Source organism: Echiichthys vipera (genome assembly GCF_963691815.1).
Source record: "Echiichthys vipera genome assembly, chromosome: 8".
NCBI classification, from domain to species: domain Eukaryota; kingdom Metazoa; phylum Chordata; class Actinopteri; order Perciformes; family Trachinidae; genus Echiichthys; species Echiichthys vipera.
Window position 1 is genome coordinate 15,852,143 of NC_139833.1, and position 25,321 is coordinate 15,877,463.

At 39.0% G+C, this 25,321-nt stretch overlaps 4 protein-coding genes across 5 annotated transcripts; all 4 read left to right on the forward strand.

Annotated features, from left to right (window-relative positions):
• The first annotated feature begins 1,438 nt into the window (after positions 1-1,438).
• On the forward strand, positions 1,439-5,504 carry smpd5 (sphingomyelin phosphodiesterase 5). Of its 2 annotated transcripts, XM_083918974.1 has the most exons (9): positions 1,439-1,617; positions 2,658-3,366; positions 3,502-3,882; positions 3,986-4,061; positions 4,162-4,302; positions 4,384-4,473; positions 4,570-4,633; positions 4,860-5,019; positions 5,248-5,504. In XM_083918974.1, the coding sequence occupies exons 2-9, from the start codon at positions 2,749-2,751 to the stop codon at positions 5,344-5,346; spliced, it is 1,629 nt and encodes a 542-aa protein (XP_083775100.1). In that variant the 5' UTR covers positions 1,439-1,617; positions 2,658-2,748; the 3' UTR covers positions 5,347-5,504. The 2 variants fall into 2 exon arrangements, with proteins under 2 accessions (XP_083775100.1, XP_083775099.1); XM_083918973.1 differs by having other exon boundaries at positions 2,658-3,882.
• A 363-nt stretch (positions 5,505-5,867) lies between these two features.
• Positions 5,868-8,804, forward strand: malsu1 (mitochondrial assembly of ribosomal large subunit 1). Its single transcript, XM_083917933.1, has 4 exons — positions 5,868-6,206; positions 7,911-8,086; positions 8,178-8,259; positions 8,351-8,804. Exons 1-4 carry the CDS (start codon positions 5,897-5,899, stop codon positions 8,503-8,505), a joined length of 723 nt encoding a protein of 240 aa, XP_083774059.1. The 5' UTR covers positions 5,868-5,896; the 3' UTR covers positions 8,506-8,804.
• A 4,089-nt stretch (positions 8,805-12,893) lies between these two features.
• LOC310951121 (peptide YY-like) lies at positions 12,894-13,746 on the forward strand (the record flags this gene model as incomplete). The annotated part of the gene is made up of 4 exons (XM_083919218.1): positions 12,894-12,947; positions 13,134-13,316; positions 13,416-13,505; positions 13,722-13,746. Exons 2-4 carry the CDS (start codon positions 13,153-13,155, stop codon positions 13,744-13,746), a joined length of 279 nt encoding a protein of 92 aa, XP_083775344.1. The 5' UTR covers positions 12,894-12,947; positions 13,134-13,152.
• Positions 13,747-15,083: 1,337 nt separating this feature from the next.
• pals2a (protein associated with LIN7 2, MAGUK p55 family member a) lies at positions 15,084-25,197 on the forward strand. Its single transcript, XM_083919136.1, has 14 exons — positions 15,084-15,142; positions 17,374-17,458; positions 17,850-17,915; positions 18,861-18,979; positions 20,166-20,318; positions 20,979-21,128; positions 21,346-21,573; positions 22,297-22,428; positions 22,546-22,648; positions 23,196-23,261; positions 23,390-23,551; positions 23,648-23,850; positions 23,926-24,054; positions 24,191-25,197. The coding sequence occupies exons 3-14, from the start codon at positions 17,885-17,887 to the stop codon at positions 24,365-24,367; spliced, it is 1,653 nt and encodes a 550-aa protein (XP_083775262.1). The 5' UTR covers positions 15,084-15,142; positions 17,374-17,458; positions 17,850-17,884; the 3' UTR covers positions 24,368-25,197.
• Positions 25,198-25,321: the final 124 nt, after the last annotated feature.

Below are 25,321 nucleotides of genomic sequence, written 5' to 3' on the forward strand. Positions count from 1 at the left end.
TTTAGGCCACATTGTATTAGGTTATTGGCAAGATATGTAGGCCAATAACATTGGCGACAATGGCAAGACATTTGGCCAAAACTGACTTTTTTTGGCTTGTAACCATGGTAGCTGCAAAAAAATAAATAATAATAATCTAGAAATTATTGCATATTTAGCTGGTGTGGTAGAAATTTAACTGGTGAGGAGAAATCAACTGTCAAAAAAGATCTGTATTTAAGAATTATTAAGGTTGAGAGCAAATACAGAGTCACACTGAAGTTTGGTCAGATCAGTGTGCAAGACCAAGAAGCCGTAGAAACAGGATGTATTCATAAGACATTTCACACGTGATTAGACATCGCACATGATATGTCTAGAAACAGGAAATAACCCATGCAGAAACAAGAACTATAAAAGGGAAAAACTTAAACTGAAAGCGGGTTTAAGCCAGGGCGTGGTTTAATTTGTGGTTTCAGGTGTGGTCTGTGCAATGAATCACATGGTCAGTGAAAATGACCTAAATCACTGGTTCTCAAACTGTGGTACTTGTACCACCCGTGGTACTCAAGCTCTCTCTGGTGGTACTTAAAGCAATCTCTATAATAAAAAGAAAGAACACAGTAATTACTAAATTAATATATTACTAAGAAAATACTTTAACTTTTAAGATCCCTGAAATGTTATTAAAAATATGTGTAGCATTTCCTGTAATATTTTTGTTTCAATAGCAGCCTGTTACATGACTTACAAGCTAAACTGTGATGGCAAGATAGTTAGCAGAGGTAAAATGACTGGTTTGAAAACACTGACATGTTAGTTCAGATGCTAACCTTTCATACTGTGGCTGAAGACAACAAAGTCAACATAAAATCCTCTGATTAGGAATAAACCTTCCTGTCCTTAGCTGAATAGTGTAGACCTACGGTACTGTATTTTAACATTGGTTTTAGTGGTGAAACTTGAGAGAGGTTCAAGGGGCAGGTACAAAGTTACCTAAAGGATTCAAGATTCAAAGTGTTTTATTGTCATATGTACAGTAAAAAAACATGTTTCCCTGTACAATGAAATCATTGCACCTGTCATGAATTAATTTGCTGTCCAAAGAATGCCAAACAATGTTTAAAAAAAATCTAGGTATACACTTCTAAGGATATACATAAAAAAGAAAATCACATAATAATACAAAACAAAAGCTATTTTTAAAAGGCAGCTCATGTGACAAATAAATTAGAAGAAGAACAGCAAAACAAAGCAGCACATGAAGCTATGCAAACATGGTTATAAAGTATCTTATACAATAGCTTTGCATCATTTTCCCTTCACAGCTGGGATTTCTCTGGATCAAAATGAATCAATGGCTTCCTCTCGCCTCAGGTGAGGTCACGTCAGACTGGGCCGGGCCCGACACCATGACAACGCCATGGGGGCGTGGTTAATAAAGCCCGTGTGATGAGCCGCCGAGCTCAAGGGATCTACTTTACTGAACCGTTTATTTTGTTTTTACACTAGAAACTGAACATTTCCTTTGTGACAACCTAATAAAAAAAGTAATACAATAAATAAACTAGTAACAGTTAGGTATATACTTCACTGTATGGGTTTTACCAGACGGACTGCCCCAGTTTCCGTGCTAAGGTAAGACCATCTGGGCTGCTACATTAGCCGAGTTTTAAGCTAGCTACGCAACAGGACAGGTGGCAGTTTTCTTTTGCGATAACTAAAATGTATTACTATATAAAACACGTATTAAGTGGGCTTTCATTGACCAGGTGCTATAATTATACAGCAACGCTATGCGGCTCTACACACAAACGTTTATGTAGATTTGAGAGTCTTTCTGAGTCGTTTAAGAAGTGAAACTGTTAGCTTAGTGTAACGAATAACACGAGTAGAGACCCACCTACTGTAACATACCTGTGTTACCAGCACAATGACAACAAAACGCTCAAAATACGCATCCCTTCAAAATAAAACTCTAACGTTAGTTATGGTATTCTGTATAATCTGTGGGTATTCTGTCCTATGTTGTTGTTGTTGCGTTCATAGTCAGAGCCCAAAGTCTACAATAGGAGTGAATTCTTGAATGCAGCGCTCCGAGGTTAAAGGGCAAGTCCAAGCTAAACATTGTATACATTATGGTCTAATTTTTCAGAGTAAGATCTAGACCTATAGGATAGCATTCAGACTCCTTGAATTGATCTCACTGTATCACACGCTGTGAATATATTCTAAGATATCATTATATATATGATATATATATGATACGCTATTTTGCAGATAAAATAGTGCTAGGTTTAACCATTGACAAACCCATGTATTATTTATCAATCTGTAAAAATACACAAAGGTGTGGTGTTCAGACTCATGTCCCCAGTGGTTAGCAGGGCTGTGCAGATGGTGACAGCAGGATTATAGGCTGTGTACACCATGTTTTTCTCTTTGCCTCCTTAAAATTGATCATGATGTGTTGCATAAGTGTGCAGCAGTAAGCCAGTCTGATCTTCCCATTCTTGTCTGCGCAGCTGTCAGTTGCTTCATGCTTTCCACAACTGCATGTACGAGCATGAAGTGAGAATGCAAGCCGGTTATTCCTGAGAACCCACAGTGTAGGTGTTTATATGGGTTGTACGAATAAAGCCATGTCATAACATTTTTAATTCTTTCTCCTCTTTTAGTGTACGGTGGAGCCCATGAGAGAGACTTTGCAACGGAATCAGGCTAGAACAGGAAGCGCTGATGATGTTCGTTCTGATTGTTGCTTAGAAAATGGGCAGAGGCATGGCTCTGCAGGCGTCTCCATTTCCTAATGGGTTTGTTGCAGGCATCCATGCTGTTGGATGGGCATTTATCCTGCCTTGCTTCTGGTTTCTTGACCGCCTCATCGCTGTGTGCAAGGCCACCACCCTGGAGCAAACTCAGCGACAGGAACAGGAATGCTACCTCCACCCACTCAAGGTCTTCTTTGGCTCTATTACCTTCTTCATTCTTTTTCTCGCCACAGCCCCCTTGGCCTTCCTGGGATTTATTCTCTGGGCACCTCTCCAGGCCTGCCGCAGGCCCTTTCACTACCATAGAGAGACACCATCCTCACCAGAGAATGAGACACACAGGGGCTTTGAGCTGGTAGGAAAGGCCTCATTTGGATTTGCAACAGCCAACCTATGTCTGTTGCCTGACAGCCTGGCTCGTTTCAACAACCTGGGGCACACCCAGAGCAGGGCAGATGCTATTGGTCAGCACATTTTGCAGGGTGTGCGTCGTCCCCATATACGCATCTTTGTCGATTCCCCCAGTAGCTGTGGGACTCTCAGCCCCTCCAACAGCATACTCCCCACAGTTAACTCATCTACGTATGGGGCTACTGATAGGCAAGCACAGACTACAGTGAGTGATCATTCTGATTCAGTTGAAGTACATGTTTCAGTCCCAAAATCCAATAGTCACGTTGTCTGTGTGCCCAGTGAAGATACAGAAGAGCCCTCGACTGACTCACCTTCTCCCATTTACAATTTGAATCAGAACTCCAACCATCAGGGCCGAGCAAGTCACCGGAGTGCTCCCCGAGCGTTACACTCCCAAGGTCTTCGCCAGCAAGACGATGTGCCCTGGGAAGTGTCATCATTGTTTCCAGCCAATGTGGATATACTGTGCCTAGAAGAAGTGTTTGATAAGAGGGCGGCACGGAAGCTCACCCAAGCACTAAGACCGGTGTTTGGACACATTCTGTATGACATTGGTGTGTATGCCTGTCAGCCACCATGCAGATGTTCCTCTTTCAAGTTCTTCAACAGTGGCCTGTTCCTAGCTAGTCGGTTTCCTGTGCTCGAGGCCCAGTACAACTGCTTTCCCAACAGCCGTGGGGAAGACGCACTGGCTGCCAAGGGCCTCCTTTCTGCAAAGGTACCATGCTTAATACCATTAATTACCCATGCTTTTGTCACAGTATAAACACAGGGAAAATATGATGTAATGCAAATGTTGTTTTTTTTTTTACATATTTAAGGTGCTAATCGGACAGAATCACAAACAAAAAAAAGTGGTTGGCTATTTTAACTGCACACATCTTCATGCACCTGAAGGCAAGTCATATTTTCTGAGTCGGTCTCAGACTGGTCGTTTCCTTTAAGAAAACAAAGTTAATATGGGTCTGATAGCTGGTCTGGATTTCCTTTTATTCAGGTGAAGGGGAAATTCGCTGTGAGCAGTTGAACATGGTTACCAAGTGGATTGGCGATTTTCAAGCTGCCAACAAACTGCCTGACGAGGATGTTGCTTTTGATGTGCTCTGTGGAGATTTCAACTTTGACAACTGCTCACCTGGTGTGTCTCTGATCATGTTTTATTCTTTTGTTATATGTTTTTTTTCAAACGCAGTATTTATACATGTTTCTGTTTGTCTAGATGACACACTGGAACAGAATCACTGTCTGTTTAAGGAATACAGAGATCCTTGCAGGGCAGGGCCTGGAAAAGAGAAGCCCTGGGTCATTGGTGCGTATCTAAATCATTTGCTTACAGCAAATACTGCATACGTTTAAGATGAATACTGACAATTAATTTGGTATTTAATTGGTTTGCATCATAAAGGTACTCTTCTGGAGCAGCCCACTTTGTATGAAGATGACATAAACACCCCAGAAAAGCTGCAAAGGTATACTCAGTTCCACTTTCTTAAGCCTCTGCACTGCACTGCACTGCACTGCACTGCACTGCACAGCACAGCACAGAACAGCACAGCACAGAACAGCACAGCACAGCACAGCACAGCACAGCAAAGGCCTACTACATGTAATGTGACATGACCAGAACTCCTTACTCACTGTTGATTAACTTAGGCAAGTCTGAAGATCCCCTCTTATCTTTGTGTATCTGTTTAGAACCTTAGAGAGAGAGGATCTAAGGAAGCAGTACATCTCCCCTCCTGTTCCTGCAGAGGACTGCCCATTGGAATACCCTGAGACTGACCAGCCGTGGATTGGACGTCGGATTGACTATATCCTATACCGCGAAAGCTCCATTTCAAAGCACTGCCGAACAGTACGTGCCCCTGATTCGTTTGACTCTCTCTTCTGCTCCTTCTCCATTTCTTGTGTCTCCTTGAAATTACAAGTTACTTTGACGCAAATCACTTAACAAAAAAACATTTGAAATTGACAAAACTATGACATTCAGCACTCATGGAAAAGGTCTTCAAACAAGATTATCTACCATTAAAAAGAGTTAAGAATCATAAAAAAACCATGCATTGTCTTTGTCTCCATCCAGGAAATTGAAGAGGTGACCTTTATAACCCAGCTGGCTGGCCTAACGGACCATATTCCTGTGGGCTTGAGACTGAATGTAATTATGGACGGTGCTGATTAATGCCAACTACAGTGAACACAGCGTCACGTACAAAGGGAACAAAATATACAAAAAATGTGTCTGACCAATATACATGCACAGTACAATAGTGTTTTGTTTACATAGTTGGATTTGTGCTTTCTATGACATTGTGTGGACCAGTTTGATTATAGCTCAGGTGGAATTATTATGAATTTATTGAAATTTTGTAATGTTTACAATTTTATACATTAAGCCCAGTCAAAGACAGGGGCATTGATTTTGTAAAATAACATATTTTCAATCATATTTTTTTCCCTTCGGAAATAAATGTAAAGATTCAATTAAATACCGTGTCTCTGGGTTTTATTTGTCATCCATTATGAGTTGTATTATTTCACAAAGACCGTCTGAAGTTGTGAGGCCGATACACTTGGTGGTCGGTGGAGGCGCTGTTTACTTATTTCAAGCAAGCAACAAACGAAGAAGACATACTAACCAATCAAAAGCCAAGGACGTGAGCCGCTTCCTGTATTTAGCCATTTAGCTCTTAATTGTGATAATGTCATGTTGTAGGCTTTAAGTTAGTACCATGAATATTCTCAGCCGCTCTAGGAAACTGCTCTCATCGGTATTTAAGAGTAAAGTTTTACTCGAGCAGACGGGTGTTTGTAGAAGCGTCTGCTCGGTCCCCAAAGCACGTTGTGACAGTCTGTGTTTTGCAGCAAATGTGTCCTCATGTCAGCTCTGGCATCATGTAGACAGCTGTCATTTACAGGTAAACACAAAGAGATTGTATTCAGAGATGAGTAGTGGAAGTGGTCACGTTAACTCAGAGAGGAGCGATGGCGTGTTTCAAGAGGAATCACAGGAGAACAGTGACAGCAGTGCCCTGAGTCAAAGTAAGTAGAAGGAATAGTTAATAGATTAACTGAACGATAAAACGATTCTTCCACAACTTTTTTGGTTTTGTTTTTATAGCTGAGCAATCTTCAAAGCAAAATGTTTTTGGTCCAGCTTGTTAAATGTGCACATGTGTTCCTTTTACTTGTCTTAAATTATTGTAAATTGATAAGAATTGAAAAAACATGATAGAAACCTGAATATATTTGTATTTGGGACAAGACAAGAGTTTTGATTAGGTCACCTTCTAAGGGCTGGGCGTCAAGGCAACTTTATTTGTATAGCACTTTTCATACACAAGGCAGACTCAAAGTGCTTCACAGCACAACATGTCATGAATTAAAATGCAGTACAGAAAGACAAAGAGAATAAAAACAGACAATAATAAAAAACAATGCGGACGTTAAAAGTGCAAAGATTTAGCAGAAAGCTAAGGTGAACATAAAAGTCTTCAGTCTAGTTTTAAAAGTGGTCAGAGTGGGTGAAGGTCTTACATCTTCAGGAAGTTTGTTCCAGCTGTTTGTTGCATAATGACTGAAAGATGCTTTCCCTTGATTTGAGTTTACTCTGCGAACCACTAACAGATTGGTCTCAGAGGATCTTTTAGTGATCTTGAAGGCTTATTTAGTGGGAGCATATCAGTGATATACCTCGGCCCTAGACCATGTAGTGATTTATATGTGAGCAGGAGGATTTTGAAATCAATTCTCTGACGTACAGGAAGCCAGTGTAATGATTTAAGAATTGGTGTAATGTGCTCACATTTTTTTTTCAAGGAGAAAATAAAATATCACTTCTTTTTTTTTTACCAAATACCTCAATCGACATTTCTACAATATTGTATCATTGACTATTGTTGCTTGTTTTTACAAAATGTTGTATACTAGAATACATAAAATTACTAATAAGCGCAGTGCGATTTCAAAAAATTAAAAAAACAGCAGTAACATGCATATGAGGGTAAAGGCAAATAATAGCTAACTAGCAGAACCTCGTACGTTTAGAGAATAAAACAACTTTCCCGTTGAGCAGCTTTTAAACCAGAACACAACACTTATGAAATAAAAAATCATATTATGAAATAAAAAAAAATCTAAGATGATGTTAATACAATATTGATATACTGCCCAGCCATACCTTGGAGTTTCTAATTTTTCATTGTTTTCTTACATTTAATAGACTTCTTTTCTTGATTAATAGATTAATAGAAAATGTATTACTATTGTAGATGAATGTATAAGGAACATTACACACCCTTAAATTGAAGATATTTGGGTTTTGTTTGTTGAACAAAATAAAAAAATGAAAGACATCACCTTGGACTTTGGGAAAATGTTTGGGCTGTAACTAACAATTGTTTTAATTATTAATTAATCTGCTCATTATTTCCCCGTGTTTTGTGTTTTCTGATGTATAGACTGAGCAATGTAGCGGTTAACCAGTCACATAATTCTTGTAAAATGAATGGTTAGTAAAGTTTTTGTTGCAGCCTTAGTGACTGTAATGGATGAGGTGGCTTGATCCCCCTGAATTACTTTAATTATTGTATGTGATGGCATTTCTGTGTTCCAGCACAAATAACATTTCACTAGCTGCCATGCATGAATAAGAAAAAACCCATAGCTACTGCTTTCAAATACTGTTAAGCCACATTTATTGCAGGAATATTGTCAGACAAAATGTTTCACACTTGTTTTATTCAGGATCCCCTGAGACGTTCACTCTGGATGTGCTGGTGGCTCTTCTGCGTCAGGAAAATGCAGTGGACATCTGTGTGATTAAAGTACCAGAGCACATCAAATATGCACAGTACTTCATTGTCGTCAGTGGTGTATCACCGAGACACCTCCGTGCAATGGCTCTTTATGCAATCAAAGTGGTAACCAACATTAGTTTCCTCATTGTTTAATGTTGATATGAGCAACCTATGTTTGTTTTTAAAACTTGCATGGTGGATGATCTTCCTCCAGTACAAGTTTCTGAAGAAAGATGGAGCTCCCAACGTCAAGATCACAGGAAAGGATGCAGAGGACTGGATGTGTATTGACTACGGTACATAAAACTTTGAAATCCTATCTTTAAATGTGTCCAATTTAGACAGTTACCAATGGTGTTCACTTTTCTGCTCCTCTCTCTGTCTCAGGGAATATTGTTGTTCACTTTATGCTACCAGAGACCAGAGAAGTGTATGAGCTGGAAAAACTCTGGACTCTCCGCACGTATGACGAGCAGCTGAAGAGCATGCCCACTGAGACGATACCAGAAGACTTCATATATGATGATGAAGTCACAAAGTGACAAATACTGTAAGCTGTGCACAGACTTTACGTCTTCTTTGTGACTTTGAGGGCATCCTCTCTTATCGCTGTGAGTAGAAGAGGTGTTTTTTATGTCAGATTATCTTAGGACAAATAAAATAACAACATATTTTGTTTTTGGAATTGGGAAATATGAACGGGTTGCACAGCAATACTTTTGAAATCACTGCCCCAATCATGTCGATGTATTATATTGATTATTTCTATACACCTTCCTTTTTCATATTATTTGACCTTTAGAGGGCATCAGGCGGTATTGTTAAATGCGGTGTTTATGTGTGAATTATTTTCGAGTCTGCTGGAGAAACTATGTATGTTTTAACATATTGTGATGGTTAAAAAATAAATGATTTGAATATCATTCCAGATATTTTGAACTTATTCCCCAAATATTTCCTTGTATTGTGAAACTTTTTGTTTTGCCTTCCAACAATTTTTAAACAACTTTTTTTGTTAGAATGACTGAAAGAATAAATCCTCAAGAAAAGGAAATATTCAAGAAAGTACCAGAACTTCAAAGAATTGAATTCACTGATCACTATATTGTCTGCAAAGAACAAGCTTTAAAAAAAAAAAAAAAGATTATGTGGGGTCACCAAAACAAGTTGTTGGTCAAAGTAGTAGTCGTAACATGCTTTCACTCAGCACTTATGTGTGCCGAAAGATTGCTCAGTGAATTGTTTACATGCTGTGCAGGTTAGTCGGTCAGCACTTCTGCAACTCAAAGAGCTTCTAAAGTCTTCAATTGTGCCGTCTTTTATGTACTATATGTTGCTATTACATTATGAAACGGACTGAACCTTTTAAGATTACGACATCATTGATTTCTGTTAACATTTTTGTGTTTCTGTCATGACATTGCATTGAAATACGCTTATAAAATATCAATAGTTTTTTAAAAACTTTTTTTTATAGCAGATGAGCATTTTCGTAGAGCACTAGATCCAAACACATTCACAGAAGCACAGATGCTACATGAGCACGTACACATGCACACACTAATACACTCATAATTAACTAGTAAGTGACCTTTCCGTTTCATTGTCATCAACTCATGCTGGATCAGAACATTAGCTAAATGTAAAAGCGTAATGAGGCGGGAGATGCCTACACAGAGGCTGACTGGACAGCCTTGTGTTGATCTGAAAGTGAGGAATGACTTAAAATAAGATAATAGTGAGTATATATAGTTTCCAGCCTTACCTCCATCAAAAAAACCCACTGAAATGCAGCTATGTGGACTTAAATATTATATATACTTAAATAAATGTTTATAGTTATATTAAATAACTATAACTTGGCATATAACTAAAAACAGACTGCCAAATAACTATTTTAATTTGGTAATGGTGGCATGCCTGAAATTGGCCCCTAACAAAAAACAATAAATACAATATTTTAATGAAATTCATTCACTATTAAAACAACTGCCTTTAGATGGATAAGCAAAACAACTAAGAGGAGAAACTGAAACAAGTGAAAGCAAAAGATTAGTTCTGTGCTTGCCTCAACTTGCTACAGTGGCTAATGTTCTCATTAGCTGCACAGCCACTACCTGCTGTTGTGTCGCCATTATTGGCCATGGTGTTAATATACTCTCTAGGAAACAGCAGTAGCAGAGTCTGTCTTGCATAGTAGATTTATCGCTGTGACGTTCATTAGTATCGAAGGACAAAACTGTATAAAGAAACACGGTATAAATCATTCTTTATTTGTAAATTTAATTACAACAGTGTATGTGCATGGCAACCATATGAGAAGCAAATACATCGGAAATTGTCTGTTTCTCCCTGGTATGCAATTGGCAGTGAATATATCATGGATCTCCACAACCCCCAACAAACACTTTCAGCTTCAATCCTCTGCAAAAAGCTCTACTCTATGTGTTTTGTATTTGTGGTATAAAAAGTAAAAGAAGTGAATATTTCAGTTCTTTGGTATTAGTCTGTGTCCTGCAGGTGGTTTGGCACTTGTCTGCAGTGGCTGTTGCTCTCTCAGTGGAGGGTGTTAGTATGAGGAGTATTACCAGAGAGCACATCAACCGTATCAGACATGGCACTTAAGAGGCACTTTGCAATTTATCCACCTGGCCCTCATTTGTCAGCAAGGTACTATGCAAGCAGATGTGACGTATGAAGTGTGAAGTATTGTGTGTGTGTGTGTGTGAAGTATTTAAATCAGGCATTTATTATTGGCCTTTCTCCATACAGCAAATCCATTATTTCAGAAATAAAAAAGTGATAAATGGTTCTTTATCAAATAAAACACCAGTGACTTTAAGAAAATGTGTGATCACTGGTATAAAGTATTGCATATTGTTATTATTTATTACATTCCTTGAGTTCCTTCAGATGATTAAACGAGTCACAGCTATGGTGGAATAGGACAAATTATATTTTTCATCATGTATCCAATGTACTTCAGTTTTGGCGATGTTTTATGAATGGAATAAATCCTCGTTTTCTGTGTATAATGTGAAGCTGAAAGTTTTTAGTTTGTATGTACTTTTCCTGCAAAGACTTGCTATTGCTCTGGAATAGAGTTCTCATATGACTGACATAGGAAACAACAGCACCAATCTACTGTCAAATTTCACTAGAGTGCTCTTCAAAGAAAATAGTTGCCATTAAAGTAATCTTACCATTTAGGGGCTGAAAGCTTTTCATGCCCTCTATCAACTGGAATTGGAAATGTATGGGTTTGAGCAATTTACTGCGCTTTCTTGTATGATTTGGTGTAACCTGGTGCTTTGCTTCCTGGTTTGGCCAAAATGGTTTAGTTACTGTCTTAATACAACTGTGTGTCAGTCAGTAGTGTTTAAAGTGGATAGTGCCATGGTTTTGCATTCACATAGATTGCGTACATTAGATGCAATCTTTAGAGAGTGCAAATTCAATGGATTTATAATCACATTTATTAATAACTTTGAGGCTTTTGAAGATCTTTTTTTTGCCAACCCTTAGGACCATGTGACTAAATCACTTATGGTTCATAAGGGATTCATAAGTTATGAAGCTTAGCGTCGTTTTAACAAGGAAGACTATGTTACTCACTCATTCTCAATCCCCGCTCTCGTTCCCTCTTATCAGCTGATTAGAAGCATTTACTGTTAAAACTAAATGAACTAGATTTGACTACGATCTCCATCAGCCAATCGCATCTTTGCCGTCAACATCCAAATCTGTCTTCTCTGTTGCTGTTTGCTGTTTTGAATCATTGAAACTCTCCTTTGACCCCGTTCACTTCCAACTCATCAGTTCCAGCACCCAGGTCTGAGCTCACCAGAAGCCCGCTTTTCTTCTCATCTACCCATACTTCAACATCCTCTACCTTCATCACCATGACTAGTGTCTAGACTCCATCAGTCTACACTACTCACAGCTTCAACACCTCTAACATATGAGGATGGGGTCTAATCAGCTTGCACATGTCAATAAATAATTGTTCACTCAGATGAAGTCTCTCCTGATTGAAATATAGGTATCATACCAAGACCTTGCATAAAAAAAGCCCATTTATCATCATATGATAAGGACAACATCTGCCCCTTTTGATTCAAACAGTTTTCTAACAGGATTATAAATTTGCGCTTATTTATGCACAATTCAATTAATGAATCTTGTTTCTTGATGCAGACCCCCTCTACATTTCAAGATCATCTTTCTAAACATATTTCAACTTAATGTGAAAACAACAGCCACAACAACGGCCATTTGAGGTTACACATCATCGGTTTTAATGAGTCACCCTGGCTGTGACTCTAAAGTGGACTCTCTTAATTATTCGAGGTTTGTCTCAACCTTTGCCAAGGAATATTTTGCCATAAAAATGTCTTCTTGAACAGAAGTGAAATGTTCTGTAATCAATTATACTCTTTTGTCCTAAGTTTAATCAATGTAGAAACAAAAATGATTAAGGATCAAATAACTACATTTCAATTTGATATGAATTGATTGTGTGCTCTTCTGTGAGTTTATGCAAAATTACACTGATTGATGGCTGCAAATGAGTTGATGTTGAAATACATATTTGTGGTCATTGAGGAATAATTAAATCCTCATAGCACACATGTTGACTTCTACAGTATATTTTTTAATTTCAATATATTGAAAAAAATGTACACCTTCAAGTCAAATCATTAACATTTTAATGAATCTAATTTTGTGACACCTCACTTGTTTTGATCTTCACAATGATTTGATGACTGAGTTTGTCCATTTGTTTCACTGCCTTGTCACTCAGGGGTTACTAAACTAATGATGCAGTAGATATTTCTCAGGAGTACCCTAAAAGTCAATGAAGTGACCCTCCCTCCCCATCTGACACACACTGTATAAAACACAGGCAATGTTTGGAATCTGACAGAGGTGCCTCGAACTGCGAGAAAACCGACAGCAGAATTTTCAAGTGTTGCATTATAAAGTAAGGAATTGTTTTTTTATTCCTCATCTTTTAATTGAAAGGCACACTTTTTGATTGATTATCAGTAAGTAATGTTGGATCTGGTAGCTTTTATGGTGAAGTGTCAATCCAATATGCAGATTATACTTCTTATTTGGACATTGTTTAATAATTTTCATTTTAAATTATGCATTTTGACGTCTCCAGGATTCGCTCCAGCACTGTGATGTCTCTGAGTATTGTGGCTCTGTGCCTGCTGGCTTGTATTCACTCTGGCGTAAATGCATATCCAGCCAAACCTGCCAGTCCCCGGGAAGGCGCCCCGCCCGAGGAACTCGCCAAATATTATTCTGCACTAAGACACTACATCAATCTAATTACAAGACAGAGGTTAGTGCTTCAATTTCTATAACATGGGTTTACATAATTTTGAAAGTACATGCAAAAAAAGTACTGATATGTTGCTTGACTCTCTTTTTATGCATATAGGTATGGGAAAAGAGACATCCCAGATACTGTATTTTCAGATGTGTTGGTGAGGGAGAGCACAGAGAGTATTCCAGGATTAAACTATGACAGGTAAATTCAATTTCAAAAGTTAGCTTTTTATACATTTTGTAAAGCTTTTTTTTCTTTTCTTTTCAATATAATGTAGTGTAACTCAATACAGCAGCCATGTAATAAATCTGAAGCTGATAATTTTCAGTTTATGTTCACAATATGTCAAAAAAAAAGACGTGTACTGTATGTGAATTTGGACCAGAACACTTTTTACTTAACTTCCTTGTGCCGTAGGTATGATGGGCTGCCACTGTGGTGATGCTGCATGAGCTGTCATCATCTCCAGGCTGACTTTACCCCAAAGCTGCTATGTCCGTTACTTACATGAAATGAACTTGTTGCTGCATGAATTAAACATTGTGTAATGTAAATACTTTGGTCTGTAATGTTGCCAGTGCTACACAATAACATGTTATTGAAATGTGAACCATTGAGACAATGGTTCATTTGGTTTGACAAATAAACACTCGCTACTGCCTTGCATCTCTGTGACTACAGTGTAGGTATGTTGAACAATATATAATGTGTGTCATTACTGATAGAGTAACAGTGCTCTCTAGTGGTGAACTACATTTTGCCATTTTTGCATGTGGGACAAATGTCTTATAATTAATGTCCTCTGCTAATGTTATATTATGGGGAGGGTAAAATAGAAATGTACTGTTAATTGAGTACATCACAGTGTTCAATCTATTTAACTTCTAATGTAATATCATGCTGGCTGAGATGTACCTCCACCTTGCCTGAAAACAGATTAACAGTTTAATCCAATCAAGTGACCTGGATACATATAAAGAGAATTACGTAACAGAGAGAATTTGGTTTACTCTGTTATGACACCTGCCACAAGCTCTGGCTCTTTAAAGTAGCTTCAGTGAAGCCAAATTACCAGATTTTGTGAAGGGGATATCATTTGGTGTTTGATACTGATGAGTGGTGTAAAGGAGATTATAGCCAGATGTGGGGATGGTATATCACATGGTGCCATTAATGGTATCAAGATCAGATGCAGTATATCTTCCTCTTGGGGTAAGTGTTTCCTCAGTTTAATCCTTAAATATGGTGTTGGCTGGCTATGCAATAGAAACTGATATGCCTACATAATGTTTTGGCAGAGCGAGAGGAGAAATATGTTTATTACTAGTACACTGCTCAGTCAAGCTCTCTAATTTTCCATCTATTTTGGCACATTTTAAAATTCAGAACTACAGATTTAAAAGTCCTGTTAGCTGGACAAACTAAGCAAGGTCAAAACTTAGATGTGTTAATTCATGGTGACCAAATAGTTGTATTGAACTGTCATCTCATATTACAGTTTCACATTTATGTTTAAGGATCATCATGGGGAAACGATATTAGAAGACACCGTTTACAAAAACACACGTTTCTCAAGTAGGCTATTTCTTGCAGGGTACAATTTACAGTAAAGTGTGAGGGAAAAAAGGGTGAGTTGTGCAGGATTTCGACGGGACAGATAGAACTTGAACGGCACTGGATATATTTGCACATCACTGGAAGAGGAACTGAGGAAAGGGGCGCTGCGCAGGCACATTGAAAATGCACTAAGTAACTATTGCGCAAGTTGTCTGCGATTTAGTGAAACTGAAAATGGGGGGAAGCATGAAAGCATGACTGGATTGTACTGATAAAATTAGGTAACGTATCATTCATTCATTCATTTTTTATACCAGACCCTAAATAACGGTCTCATCACGGGACCTTCTAGTTTCTCTTGGCTCTAGCGGCCAGCTAACATTAGCTAAGCTAGTCTGAGCCACATGATATCACTTAGCTACTAGCTAATGACTAGACTCAGGGCTAACTGTACCTCGTTACTGTTACTAAGCAAGGGGGGCATTAACCTGCAGTGTTAGCTGGGTCCATTTTGCTGGCGTGTCTGTGTCTGTCCATTTGTGGCAAGATACCGGAGTTAGTCTGAAGGTGTCTACTAGCAACAATTAGCATTGCTAACATCCATATAGAAGCTACACACTAGCAATGGCTCGAGCTAACTTTGCACGGGACGGGCAGTGGCGATTTAACGCCAACGAGGACCTGACAGCATGTAGCTGCAGTTTAACTCGTTTCAAATGATATCGACTCATTGTGAGTTAACGCTTTCATTAGTGTTTACCACCGAGAATTAGCTCCATACGGCTACTTCTCATTTTTAGCTACCTCACACTGGAAGAGATTACACACGTGCCCACGGTGCAGATTTAAACCACTGAAGCCAACATGTTTCTTTCTTGACTGCTGATTTGGATTTAGCTCCACTGTGAGGTATTCCTAACTTGATTTTTATGCATTTATCTGCGACTGCCACCACGACAAACATATCGTTCGCGTCCGAGCTGGCTTCTCCTCTTCTTGTCTCGGATAAATAACGGCGGTGAAAGTTAAGGGACTCAAGCAACCGTGGGCTTTCTGCCTAAACACAGCTCCATTCTGCAGGACTGGCTCCAGTGGTGGAAGAAGTACTTGGAGCATTCAAAATGTTACTTAACCCTCCCGTTGCCCTCAAATTTTACTAACACCGTTTATTCTAGGGATCAGTTTGACCGTAGCAATTTAAACATCTCGAAAATGATCATAATCAATTTGTGAGTCAAGTTAAGTCGGGTACTTTATGTATTTATTTAACAATGAGGAGTATTACTGATCTTCAATTGCATGGAGGGATTTCTGTCTGTGTTTTAGTCTGTTATTTTAAGTGCTATTTTGTGTTATTTGTAATATCTGGAATGAAAGTAACGTCCATTATCAAGGACAGCAGCATGAATTTGACCTCATATAATATTTGAATTGTAAAATAGACGATAATAATAATGATTAAATCATCCAGATTATCAAAGGAACACCGATGCGACAAGTACATGTACGATAAGAACAATACAAAAATATATATAATCATGCAAATTTTAGGTTTTTTTTATGAGTTGTCCCCATAAAATCAGGAAAAGTCATGAATATAAAGCAAAAAAATGTCATTATTTAGAGATGTTGAACATTAAATGGGGTCAAATTGACCCTTAGGACAACAGGAGGGTTTGGTAAAAGTAGCAAAAAGTATTACCATCAAAATGCACTTAAAGTTCAAAAAGTAAAAGTAGTCATTATGTAGAATGGCCCCTTTCCGAATATTATTTTATTAGATTATAATTATTGATAGATTACTGTCCAATGTATCGTCTTGCTCTAATCTTAATATTCCCTCAAATATATGACAGTAAATTAAATAAAACCACCCAACAGATCTCAGTTTAATGTGTAGCAAAAAAAAAGAAGATAAAATAAAATATTAGGAAATAAGTGTCCATAGTGCTCAGTTTTTCAATGTGGTCAAAAAAATGACTTCATGTGCTATTAGTGTATTTTAACATCTACAGAAGTAATCTTAGTTTAGGATCTACGGTATGAATAAACCCATCATTTTGGTCCTGTTTAAGGTTTTATGGTGAAAATTGTAGTCCACTCTAAAACGTGTTATGGTTGTGAACAAGTCTGATTAAAACTTTTCACAAAGTGCAGGGCACAGTGGTTGCTATAGTAATAATAATAATAATAGTAGTAATTGAGTGAAATAGGCCACAGAGACGTGTCCCATGAAATGACAGTGAATAGCCTTTAGTTAATATTTTATATTTTTAAATCCACAGAACTCTTAATACTCCACAGTTTCACTCTTTCTGAACTGAGCTTTGTTCGGTCATGTGATTGACATGGCCAATCACAATAGCTGCATTTACAGTACTAAAACTAACAGAAGAAGTCTAGGCAATGAAGGCAACCCAGGGGTTGGTCGGAGGGTTTATGTGTTGCTTTGGACAATTTCACAAAATAAGAAGAATATTGTGATTTTGATTTTCCTCCATTCTCTCTACAGTCCAGTCCTACCAGATGAGTGTTTTGTAGAAAACGTGGGGCTCCGTGTCGGAGTGCTACACTGATGATTTGAACACGGTTTGAAGGTGAGTTTTTGGCTCTGGATGATTATCGACCTTTTTTGCTGTCATTGTTGTCATTGTGTGGATGGAGTACAATGTTGCATTTATGATGTTTATACAGGTAATTGGGGTATATGCTCCTAAAGCCCATACTTCTGTTTGTCCTCTTTTACCTCACTCTGTTTGGAGATCATGTTTGTACAGAGCACAACCTTTAGCCAGAAGAATCCTCCTTTGTCATTCAATGGACCTCTTTGTCATTCCCTTAATTCATAAAAGCTCTATGTGCTAACATGCGCATGAAACACAAAGACGAACAAATGTTTTCTGTTATTTTCGGTCTCATGCCTGAGCACTGTATCTGCATTTGTTCAACAGCGTACTGTATACTAACCAGGCTTCTTATCTCCTCCAGAGAGTTTCACTGTCCCGTGCTGAGGAATATTAAACATGACTGTGGACAATGCAAAGTCTGGCAAAGGTAAGCTGTTAAAGACAAAGTCCTACCTAATATTTGTACAAAAACTGTTGTAATGTTGTGTGTGTGAAATTTGACATTTGATTACCATTTGAATGGCATTGAGCCCACTGCCCAGAAAGTTGTGTGGGGGTGTTTAGTGCTACCTCAGAACTTTCATATTTGACCTTTTGGGACTTTCATAGCAACAAAAAAATCCCATCAAAAAGACATTTTTTTACACATGATGTATTTGGAAAACAGCCAAATGATTTCTCTTCAATAGTGACTGCATTTACTTCTGTCTACTTCTATCGTATTTTATTTTTTTTAAATTTTATTTTACCAGGAAGTCCCTTGAGATTGAAATCTTTTTTCCGAGGGAGACCTGGTTAAGATCAGTTACCAGTTACAGATTAAAAAGACAGTGACAATACATGGAAAATTGATAATAAAAATGCAAATGGTCTGCTTATTATCCTAAAAAATGAAAGTCATAAATGCATGCCAAATGCTATTTCAACGAAAATATAGATTGTTATTAAACTGTAATCATTGAAATCCTTGAATATGAAATTACTAGCTGTATTTGTCACAATCGTGCACTCAGCTTCTACAAGGCAGATCTGTTAGTAGAACAACTCCCTTTGTGACTCTGCGTGCTTGTTGCAGCTGCTGCGCTGGAAATAAGGGATGTTCTCTGTGAAATGGCCCATTGATAGACTGTCCACTTATTGTTCTTGCCTTGTGAGCTCTCATTATGGTCACATTGTTTTTTTTGTTTTTTTCCATCAGTGTTGTCATTGGCTCAGAATATTTTCATCAATACTGGCTATGAGCTTTGTTTGTCACTAACATATCTGCCTGCATCTACAAAGGAGTAACTTTAAAGCTCAAAAGAAGTAAAGAGTGGGATTGGCATTCTGTTTGCCGGATCCTTGACGTGTATTTTTTTTTCTTTACCTTCAGCCATGCAGCAGGTACTGGACAACCTGAAAGACCTGCCATCGGGCTCAGGAGCCAAAGATATTGACCTCATCTTCCTCAGAGGCATCATGGAGAGCCCAATTGTCCGTTCGCTCGCAAAGGTAAAAAACAAAACAAAAAACTAAACACACACCGTTGTAATCTCATTAGCTGGTCATCGAGCTCTAGCTTAGAAGAGGCGCAAATGTCAATGAGTCTGAGGAAATGAAGATGTAATAAGTGTCACATACAGGGTGGTTCAGCACACCTACTCTAGTTTTAACATATTCACTTAAAAGGAATCTAACTGTCTGCTTAAGCTTGAGTAGATAGAAAACATTCCTTTTTAACATAGTTAAATGAGGTTGACAGCATGAAGAACAAATGGCTTACATAACAGAAAAGAAATCTCCAATGAAGATTGAGGTTACAAGGTCCATCTACCATATCCAAGAATAGAATGATATCTATAGAACACTTGTCACAAAGGCAAGCTCTTGTCCCCATTTCTATCCTCAAATGGAGCACTGCTTTCCTTGGATATGTGTGCATAGTATCGGGAAAATGTCATAGCAAATAGAGCCCCTGTAATGTCACATATATTGAAGCATTCATTTCCTTTAATCTTATGTATCAGAGGGATAGTTTGATTTAAAAGTTGTTAATGTTTCGAACAAAAGTCAAGAACATGGCATTTTAATGGTGTTTCACTACTGTCTTTTGACATAAAGTGTGTGTCAATATTGAGATACAAAATTACCATGAAAGAAAATGTCATGCTTTTTGTGTCCATCTTGTCTATCTCTACCTCTTTCTTGTCAGTCTGTCAAAACAGAACCAAAGCCCATTGTCTGCTCAGTGTAGTTGGTGTACCAGTTCACTGTGAAATGCTTTTCATATTTTGTTGAGTTTGGAACAATCTCTGGATTCACCAAAATAAATGGATTCTAGCCAGTGGGAGGACAGACGCCTTAGAACAAGGAGACAAGATTCACAATAAAAGAATAGGCGGGATGAACAAAAACGTTGTTCCATAATGTAGCCAGTAAAATTATGCAGTTCTCCAGAAAGTCAAAATATTAGGATTGTGGTATGAGAACATTGATTTTTCAGCCCCGCACTTCAGTGTCGTTTTCTCTGCTGTAAACATAGTACACTTTTATATGTTCAAAAAATATTAACTCAAAATAAAGAGTTTTGGGGTTTTCCCATCAATAATGCGAACAAAGTGATTAATCTTCATTTTATTTTCCGTATGACGACAGCCTGATAAAGTAGTCATTGTTTTGTTTGTGTGTGCGTCCGTAGGCCCATGAGCGTCTTGAAGAAGTTAAGTTAAAAGCTGTGCGGGATGATAATGTTCAGCTGGTCACCGAGATCCTGGATTCCCTCAACAACCTGCCAGAAAAAGATGCTGCTGCTGCTGAGCTTGTTAAAATCCTTCAGGAGCCTCACTTTAAGGTATCTTAGACCTCACTCCTCTTGGATACAATTTGTACTGGACCAGAGATTTGTAGAGTGAATTTTCAAGCTTGTGTTCTTCTCATGTGGGAATGGATGTCGGAGCTTGTTACATCAACCATTGGCCGATATTCCCTGAAGTGGTGGCAGCTTCCTTGTCCCCCTTCATATTCTCAACCACTTAAAAGCTGTGGCATGGGAGGGTGGGATGTATTTCCTTGGGCCAATAGCAGGCTGAGTTATGTGGGTAAAGTCAGGGGGAGAAGACTATCACCCACCGTTTCAGTAAATCTTCACATTTGCTGATGCAGGTTGTAGTCTGACCAATGCTAACTCTAGGTCGTGGCAGCTAGGGTAAGAACAAGACTGACTTATCTTCACTATATATATATCTCTATATATATATATGTTAGTCATCCTTTGGTGCAGTCATAAAAGCGTCTTTTTTATAAAAAAAATGTGCACATTAAAGTGATTTCATGGCAATATATCAAATGCATGTTGTAGTTGAAGTCACTGTTTAAATATGTTGGTGGAAGAACCACACAGTAGCAGGGATTGTCGTCTTTTTTGTGATAAAAGGTGTCTGAAATGTACAGAGATTCTGAACCAGACTTTGTCTTATTTCTGTGTATACTCTCTTGTTTCTTTCTGCCTCAGTCATTGATAGAGGCTCATGACAAAGTGGCTGCAAAGTGCTATGAAATGCCCCACGCTGTGGTGAACAGCTATGCCTTGTTGACAAGTTCACTCATGCCAGCTGATGCCGTCAGGATGATTGGCATTCAGAAGAAAGCCGGGGAACCACTGGTAGGTTAGCAAGGCATTTATATCAACCTCAGCTCTATTCAAGTGTTTAACTTGTGTATTTTATTGGCCATCTGTTAAAACAGTGTGACTCTGTTTTACAAAGTAACTCGACATGAGTTGCTTCTTTCACAGTGACCAGACAGACCATGCCATGAAATTAGACCTCTCGTATGATTTATGAAGTGCAGATGTATGATGCTAAATGACTCTCTTTCAGGGGGTGACGTTCCGTGTGGAGCAGGGAGACATGGTGATCGCACGGATCCTGCACGGCAGCTCGATTGACAGGCAGGGCATGCTGCACACAGGGGACATAATCCGTGAGGTGAACGGTCGCGAGGTCGGTCGAAACCCCCTTGAACTCCAGGAGCTGTTGGGGGAATGCAGTGGGAGCATCACACTCAAGGTCCTGCCAAGCTACAGAGGAACACCGGCACCTCCACAGGTGGGTGAGGTTTGTTAAATGTTACAACTGTGGTAAATGCTCTTTTAACCTGGTCAAAATCTTTAAATGAGTGTGTTAAGTGCACCAAGGTGTGTTAGTGTACAAGTCCCAATGTGCCAGATACTGTACACAAGTTTGGAGTCGTACTGTACTTTTTCAGGGATTGGGGGAGAGCTGCCTGACCTGGGTGATCTCAGAATGCCAGGCTTCTGTAAATTGAGCCCAGTGAGGTTCTATTAATAAAACTCCTCACACTATTTGGGACACACACCACTCTATTCACTGAAGCACCCCTCTCCTCCTTACTGTAACAGGCACGCATAGCAGCTGACACCAACGAGAAGTACGTAGGGTTATGTCAGACACTCGCTGACCTTTGTGCTGGGGAGGATTGGGTGATCTAATTCTACTATTTAGTTATATGCTTGTTTGGTTTCAGTTGTGGGAAAGTTTCAACTTGTAAATTAGGAGACTAATTGTATGTGATAGGAGTGGACATTTTGTTATTTAAGAGCTATCAGACGCATTATTAGTTTGTTCTACAGCCATGACACTAGTGATGAATTAATTATTTAAAAACCAAGATTAGCATTGATTTATTTACAGTATCCAGGTAAATGTTACAATTTATTTGACTCTGGATTCAAGGTATTGCTCAATCCTGTTGTGTGTTCTCTCTGTATGATTAAATTGTCTGTTTCTTGTTGACACCGTAAACTGTAGGTTTATCTGAAGCCACACTTCAACTATAATCCGGCCACAGACAACTTGATCCCCTGTAAAGAGGCAGGCCTGGCCTTTTCCAAGGGAGACATCCTTCATGTAGTCAACAAGGAGGACCCCAACTGGTGGCAGGTGGGTAGACACATTTTGCTCGGCTGATTTGAACAGAGCTGCATACCTAGGCATGTTTTATTACTACAGAGCAATACCAATACCAATCATCTCTCAACTACTCTGATTCCCACGTAGGCATGCAAAGTTGTTGGGGGAGCCACTGGTCTCATCCCCAGTCATTTCTTGGAGGAAAAGAGGAAAGCTTTTGTGAGAAGAGACTGGGATATATCTGGTACAGGTCAGTTCAAACCATGCTCTCACAAGCCAACTCATATACGCCATGCTCCCTGCTACTTTTTCTTGTTTAACTATTTCTAATCTTCTAAATGTGCCTGTTTAGAAGTGGTACTTGCAGCATTTGGCGAGCACACGCTCATCCAATCGACTTCATGATGAACAGTTCTTGAGATATGTAAAACACAGTCAAACGTGCATAAATACAAAGACAAAGATTCATTAATTTATATTAAGATGATGCTGCTACAGCACCACCACTTATTGGCTAAATGGCACCACTTTTGCAATGTCCAGTCAGACATCATATCTTCACATTTCCACTAAATGTGGAAGCGTTCAGGAGATATCACATGTTTCGTAATTCAAGCCCTGCCCACAGCATTTGAGCAAACTTTAAGAGCAAGCTCTAGCAAAACCATATGGTAGATCAAAAATCTAAAAAATGTACTGTAGTAGTGAAAAACAAAAACAGGTTGCGGACAGAATGCACAGAATCTAGGAAGACCTTTAGCACCATCATGTGGTGATCTGATCCCTTTTTTTCTCAGGGATGCTCTGTGGAACTGCAAAGAAAAAGAAGAAAAAAATGATGTACGTCACTTCGAAGAATGCAGGTTTGCATCACCACTGGATTAAATTTTTGCTACATACAATATATTTTGAGAAGAGTTTGCAATGTTACATTGTAAATGCATAGATGGCATTATTGTAATCATCGAGCCTGTGAATTTTTCTCCAACAGAATTTGACCGTTATGAGCTGCAGATCTATGAGGAAATAGCCAAGATGCCGCCATTTCAGAGGAAAACGCTGGTTCTGATTGGAGCCCAGGGAGTTGGGAGGCGAAGCCTGAAGAACAGACTTATTGTCATGAACCCTCTGCGATATGGAACCACTGTACCCTGTGAGTGTGCGACAGACAGCTGAGGTAGACGCACAGTCTGCAACTAGATGCCCTGCCGGGGTACATGTAACACCTCTCCTCACCTTTTACCTCCAGTCACATCACGCCATCCAAGGGAAGAGGAGAGAGACGGCCAGAACTATTGCTTTGTGACGCGTGAAGTGATGGAGAAGGACATCAAAGAGAGCCGTTACCTTGAGCATGGCGAGTATGATGCCAACCTTTATGGCACCAATATCGACTCTATCCATGAAGTGGTGAATGCAGGCCGTACCTGCATCCTGGACGTCAACCCTCAGGTTCGTCAAAGGTACACACTTTCAATGTGTAGATCTTTCTTTTGCTTTGGTTGTGACATTATGTTTTCTGCCCAGGCCCTGAAAATGTTGAAGACTGCTGAGTTTATGCCATTTGTGGTGTTTATTGCTGCTCCTGAACTGGACACACTAAGAGCAATGCACAAAGCTGTGATAGACGCTGGACATAGTACCAAACTGCTCACGGTACGTTTTGAGAAGATTTAAAGGAATACTTCACCCTCAGTGAAGGACCAGATTGTGCAATCACAATTTAACAGCCGGATTATGAAATGGTCGCTGGGTCCATTATGCTAATGGTCGGAATCTCTTTCTGTAACAGGAGAATGATTTGAAGAAGACTGTGGACGAGAGCGCCAGGATCCGTCGGGCATACAGCCACTACTTTGACCTGACTATTGTCAACGACAATCTGGACAAGGCCTTTGACCAGCTGCAGGAGGCGGTAGAGCGGTTATTCATAGAGCCGCAGTGGGTTCCAGTAAGCTGGGTCTACTGATGTTTTACCCGGTACTGGACAGACACGGCATTCCAAGCTGCTAAGCATGGGATGAAAGCGGACACCGGAAGCGACGGAGGATTCAACACTGTACTGCAAACACAGACAAAGTGTTGGACATCAGACCTGTGTGAATATAGGTCTCGCACAAAGCTGCATCACAGTCACCTTGATCTGAATGGCCAGATTCCTTTCAAGCACACTATGCAACTCACAACACATTAAGTGTACTTATTTATTGGCAAAATATTTTTTAAAAGAATCCCTTCTATTCATGTGGATTGGAAGAAAATACTGTCCCTTGTGTTGGGGTGTTTTTTTAAAAGCAAATGTCATGTTTTAATTTTACATCTGTCTGTAAGAAAAGTGTATTTATTCTGCAAAAACAAGGAGAGCTTGCTTATCGATGATACCTCAGTGTTACAGTTTACAGTGCGTATGCCTCCAGTACTTCATCTCATTTCTACAAACTTAGTGTCATATTTTGACACCTTTTCCTCCTCATGGTTACATTTATGCTCTGCTGTCTTTGCGGGTTCAAACTCATACACGGAAAAAAAATCCATGCCAGTCACTGTTTGATGTTGTACAGAAGGAAAAGTGATTCTGTAGTGTTTACCCATTATTTCTTATTCACTCAAGCACAACAGATTACATTAATTATGTTGATTGTTTGTCAGACATCTGGATCATGTAAGTATTTCTGACCGTTGGACCCATTGATATGGTGCTGTCTTTGTGTTTTGTTTGAGAGAAAAACTTTCCACAGGACTCTTGAACAGAGTACTGCATCTCAGAGAACCATCCCTTTTGATGTGATATTACTAAAACTCAACTGTTTTAAAGAAAGTTCATATTTACTTATAAAAGGTATATTTTACAAGAATTTAGAAAAGATGTATTTTCAAATGTCAAATAAAAAATTGGTGTTTCATAATGATCTGCTTTGGTTTT

Coding starts and splice junctions, on each gene's coding strand:
- smpd5 (XM_083918973.1), top strand. CDS start 2,749: ATGGGCAGAGGCATGGCTCTGCAGGCGTCTCCATTTCCTAATGGGTTT. Junction 4,474..4,569: donor AGAGAAGCCCTGGGTCATTG/GTGCGTATCTAA, acceptor TGCATCATAAAG/GTACTCTTCTGGAGCAGCCC. Junction 5,020..5,247: donor TTTCAAAGCACTGCCGAACA/GTACGTGCCCCT, acceptor GTCTCCATCCAG/GAAATTGAAGAGGTGACCTT.
- malsu1 (XM_083917933.1), top strand. CDS start 5,897: ATGAATATTCTCAGCCGCTCTAGGAAACTGCTCTCATCGGTATTTAAG. Junction 6,207..7,910: donor CAGCAGTGCCCTGAGTCAAA/GTAAGTAGAAGG, acceptor TGTTTTATTCAG/GATCCCCTGAGACGTTCACT. Junction 8,260..8,350: donor CTGGATGTGTATTGACTACG/GTACATAAAACT, acceptor TCTCTGTCTCAG/GGAATATTGTTGTTCACTTT.
- pals2a (XM_083919136.1), top strand. CDS start 17,885: ATGACTGTGGACAATGCAAAGTCTGGCAAAG. Junction 21,129..21,345: donor AGAAAGCCGGGGAACCACTG/GTAGGTTAGCAA, acceptor ACTCTCTTTCAG/GGGGTGACGTTCCGTGTGGA. Junction 22,649..23,195: donor CTGGGATATATCTGGTACAG/GTCAGTTCAAAC, acceptor TTTTTTTCTCAG/GGATGCTCTGTGGAACTGCA.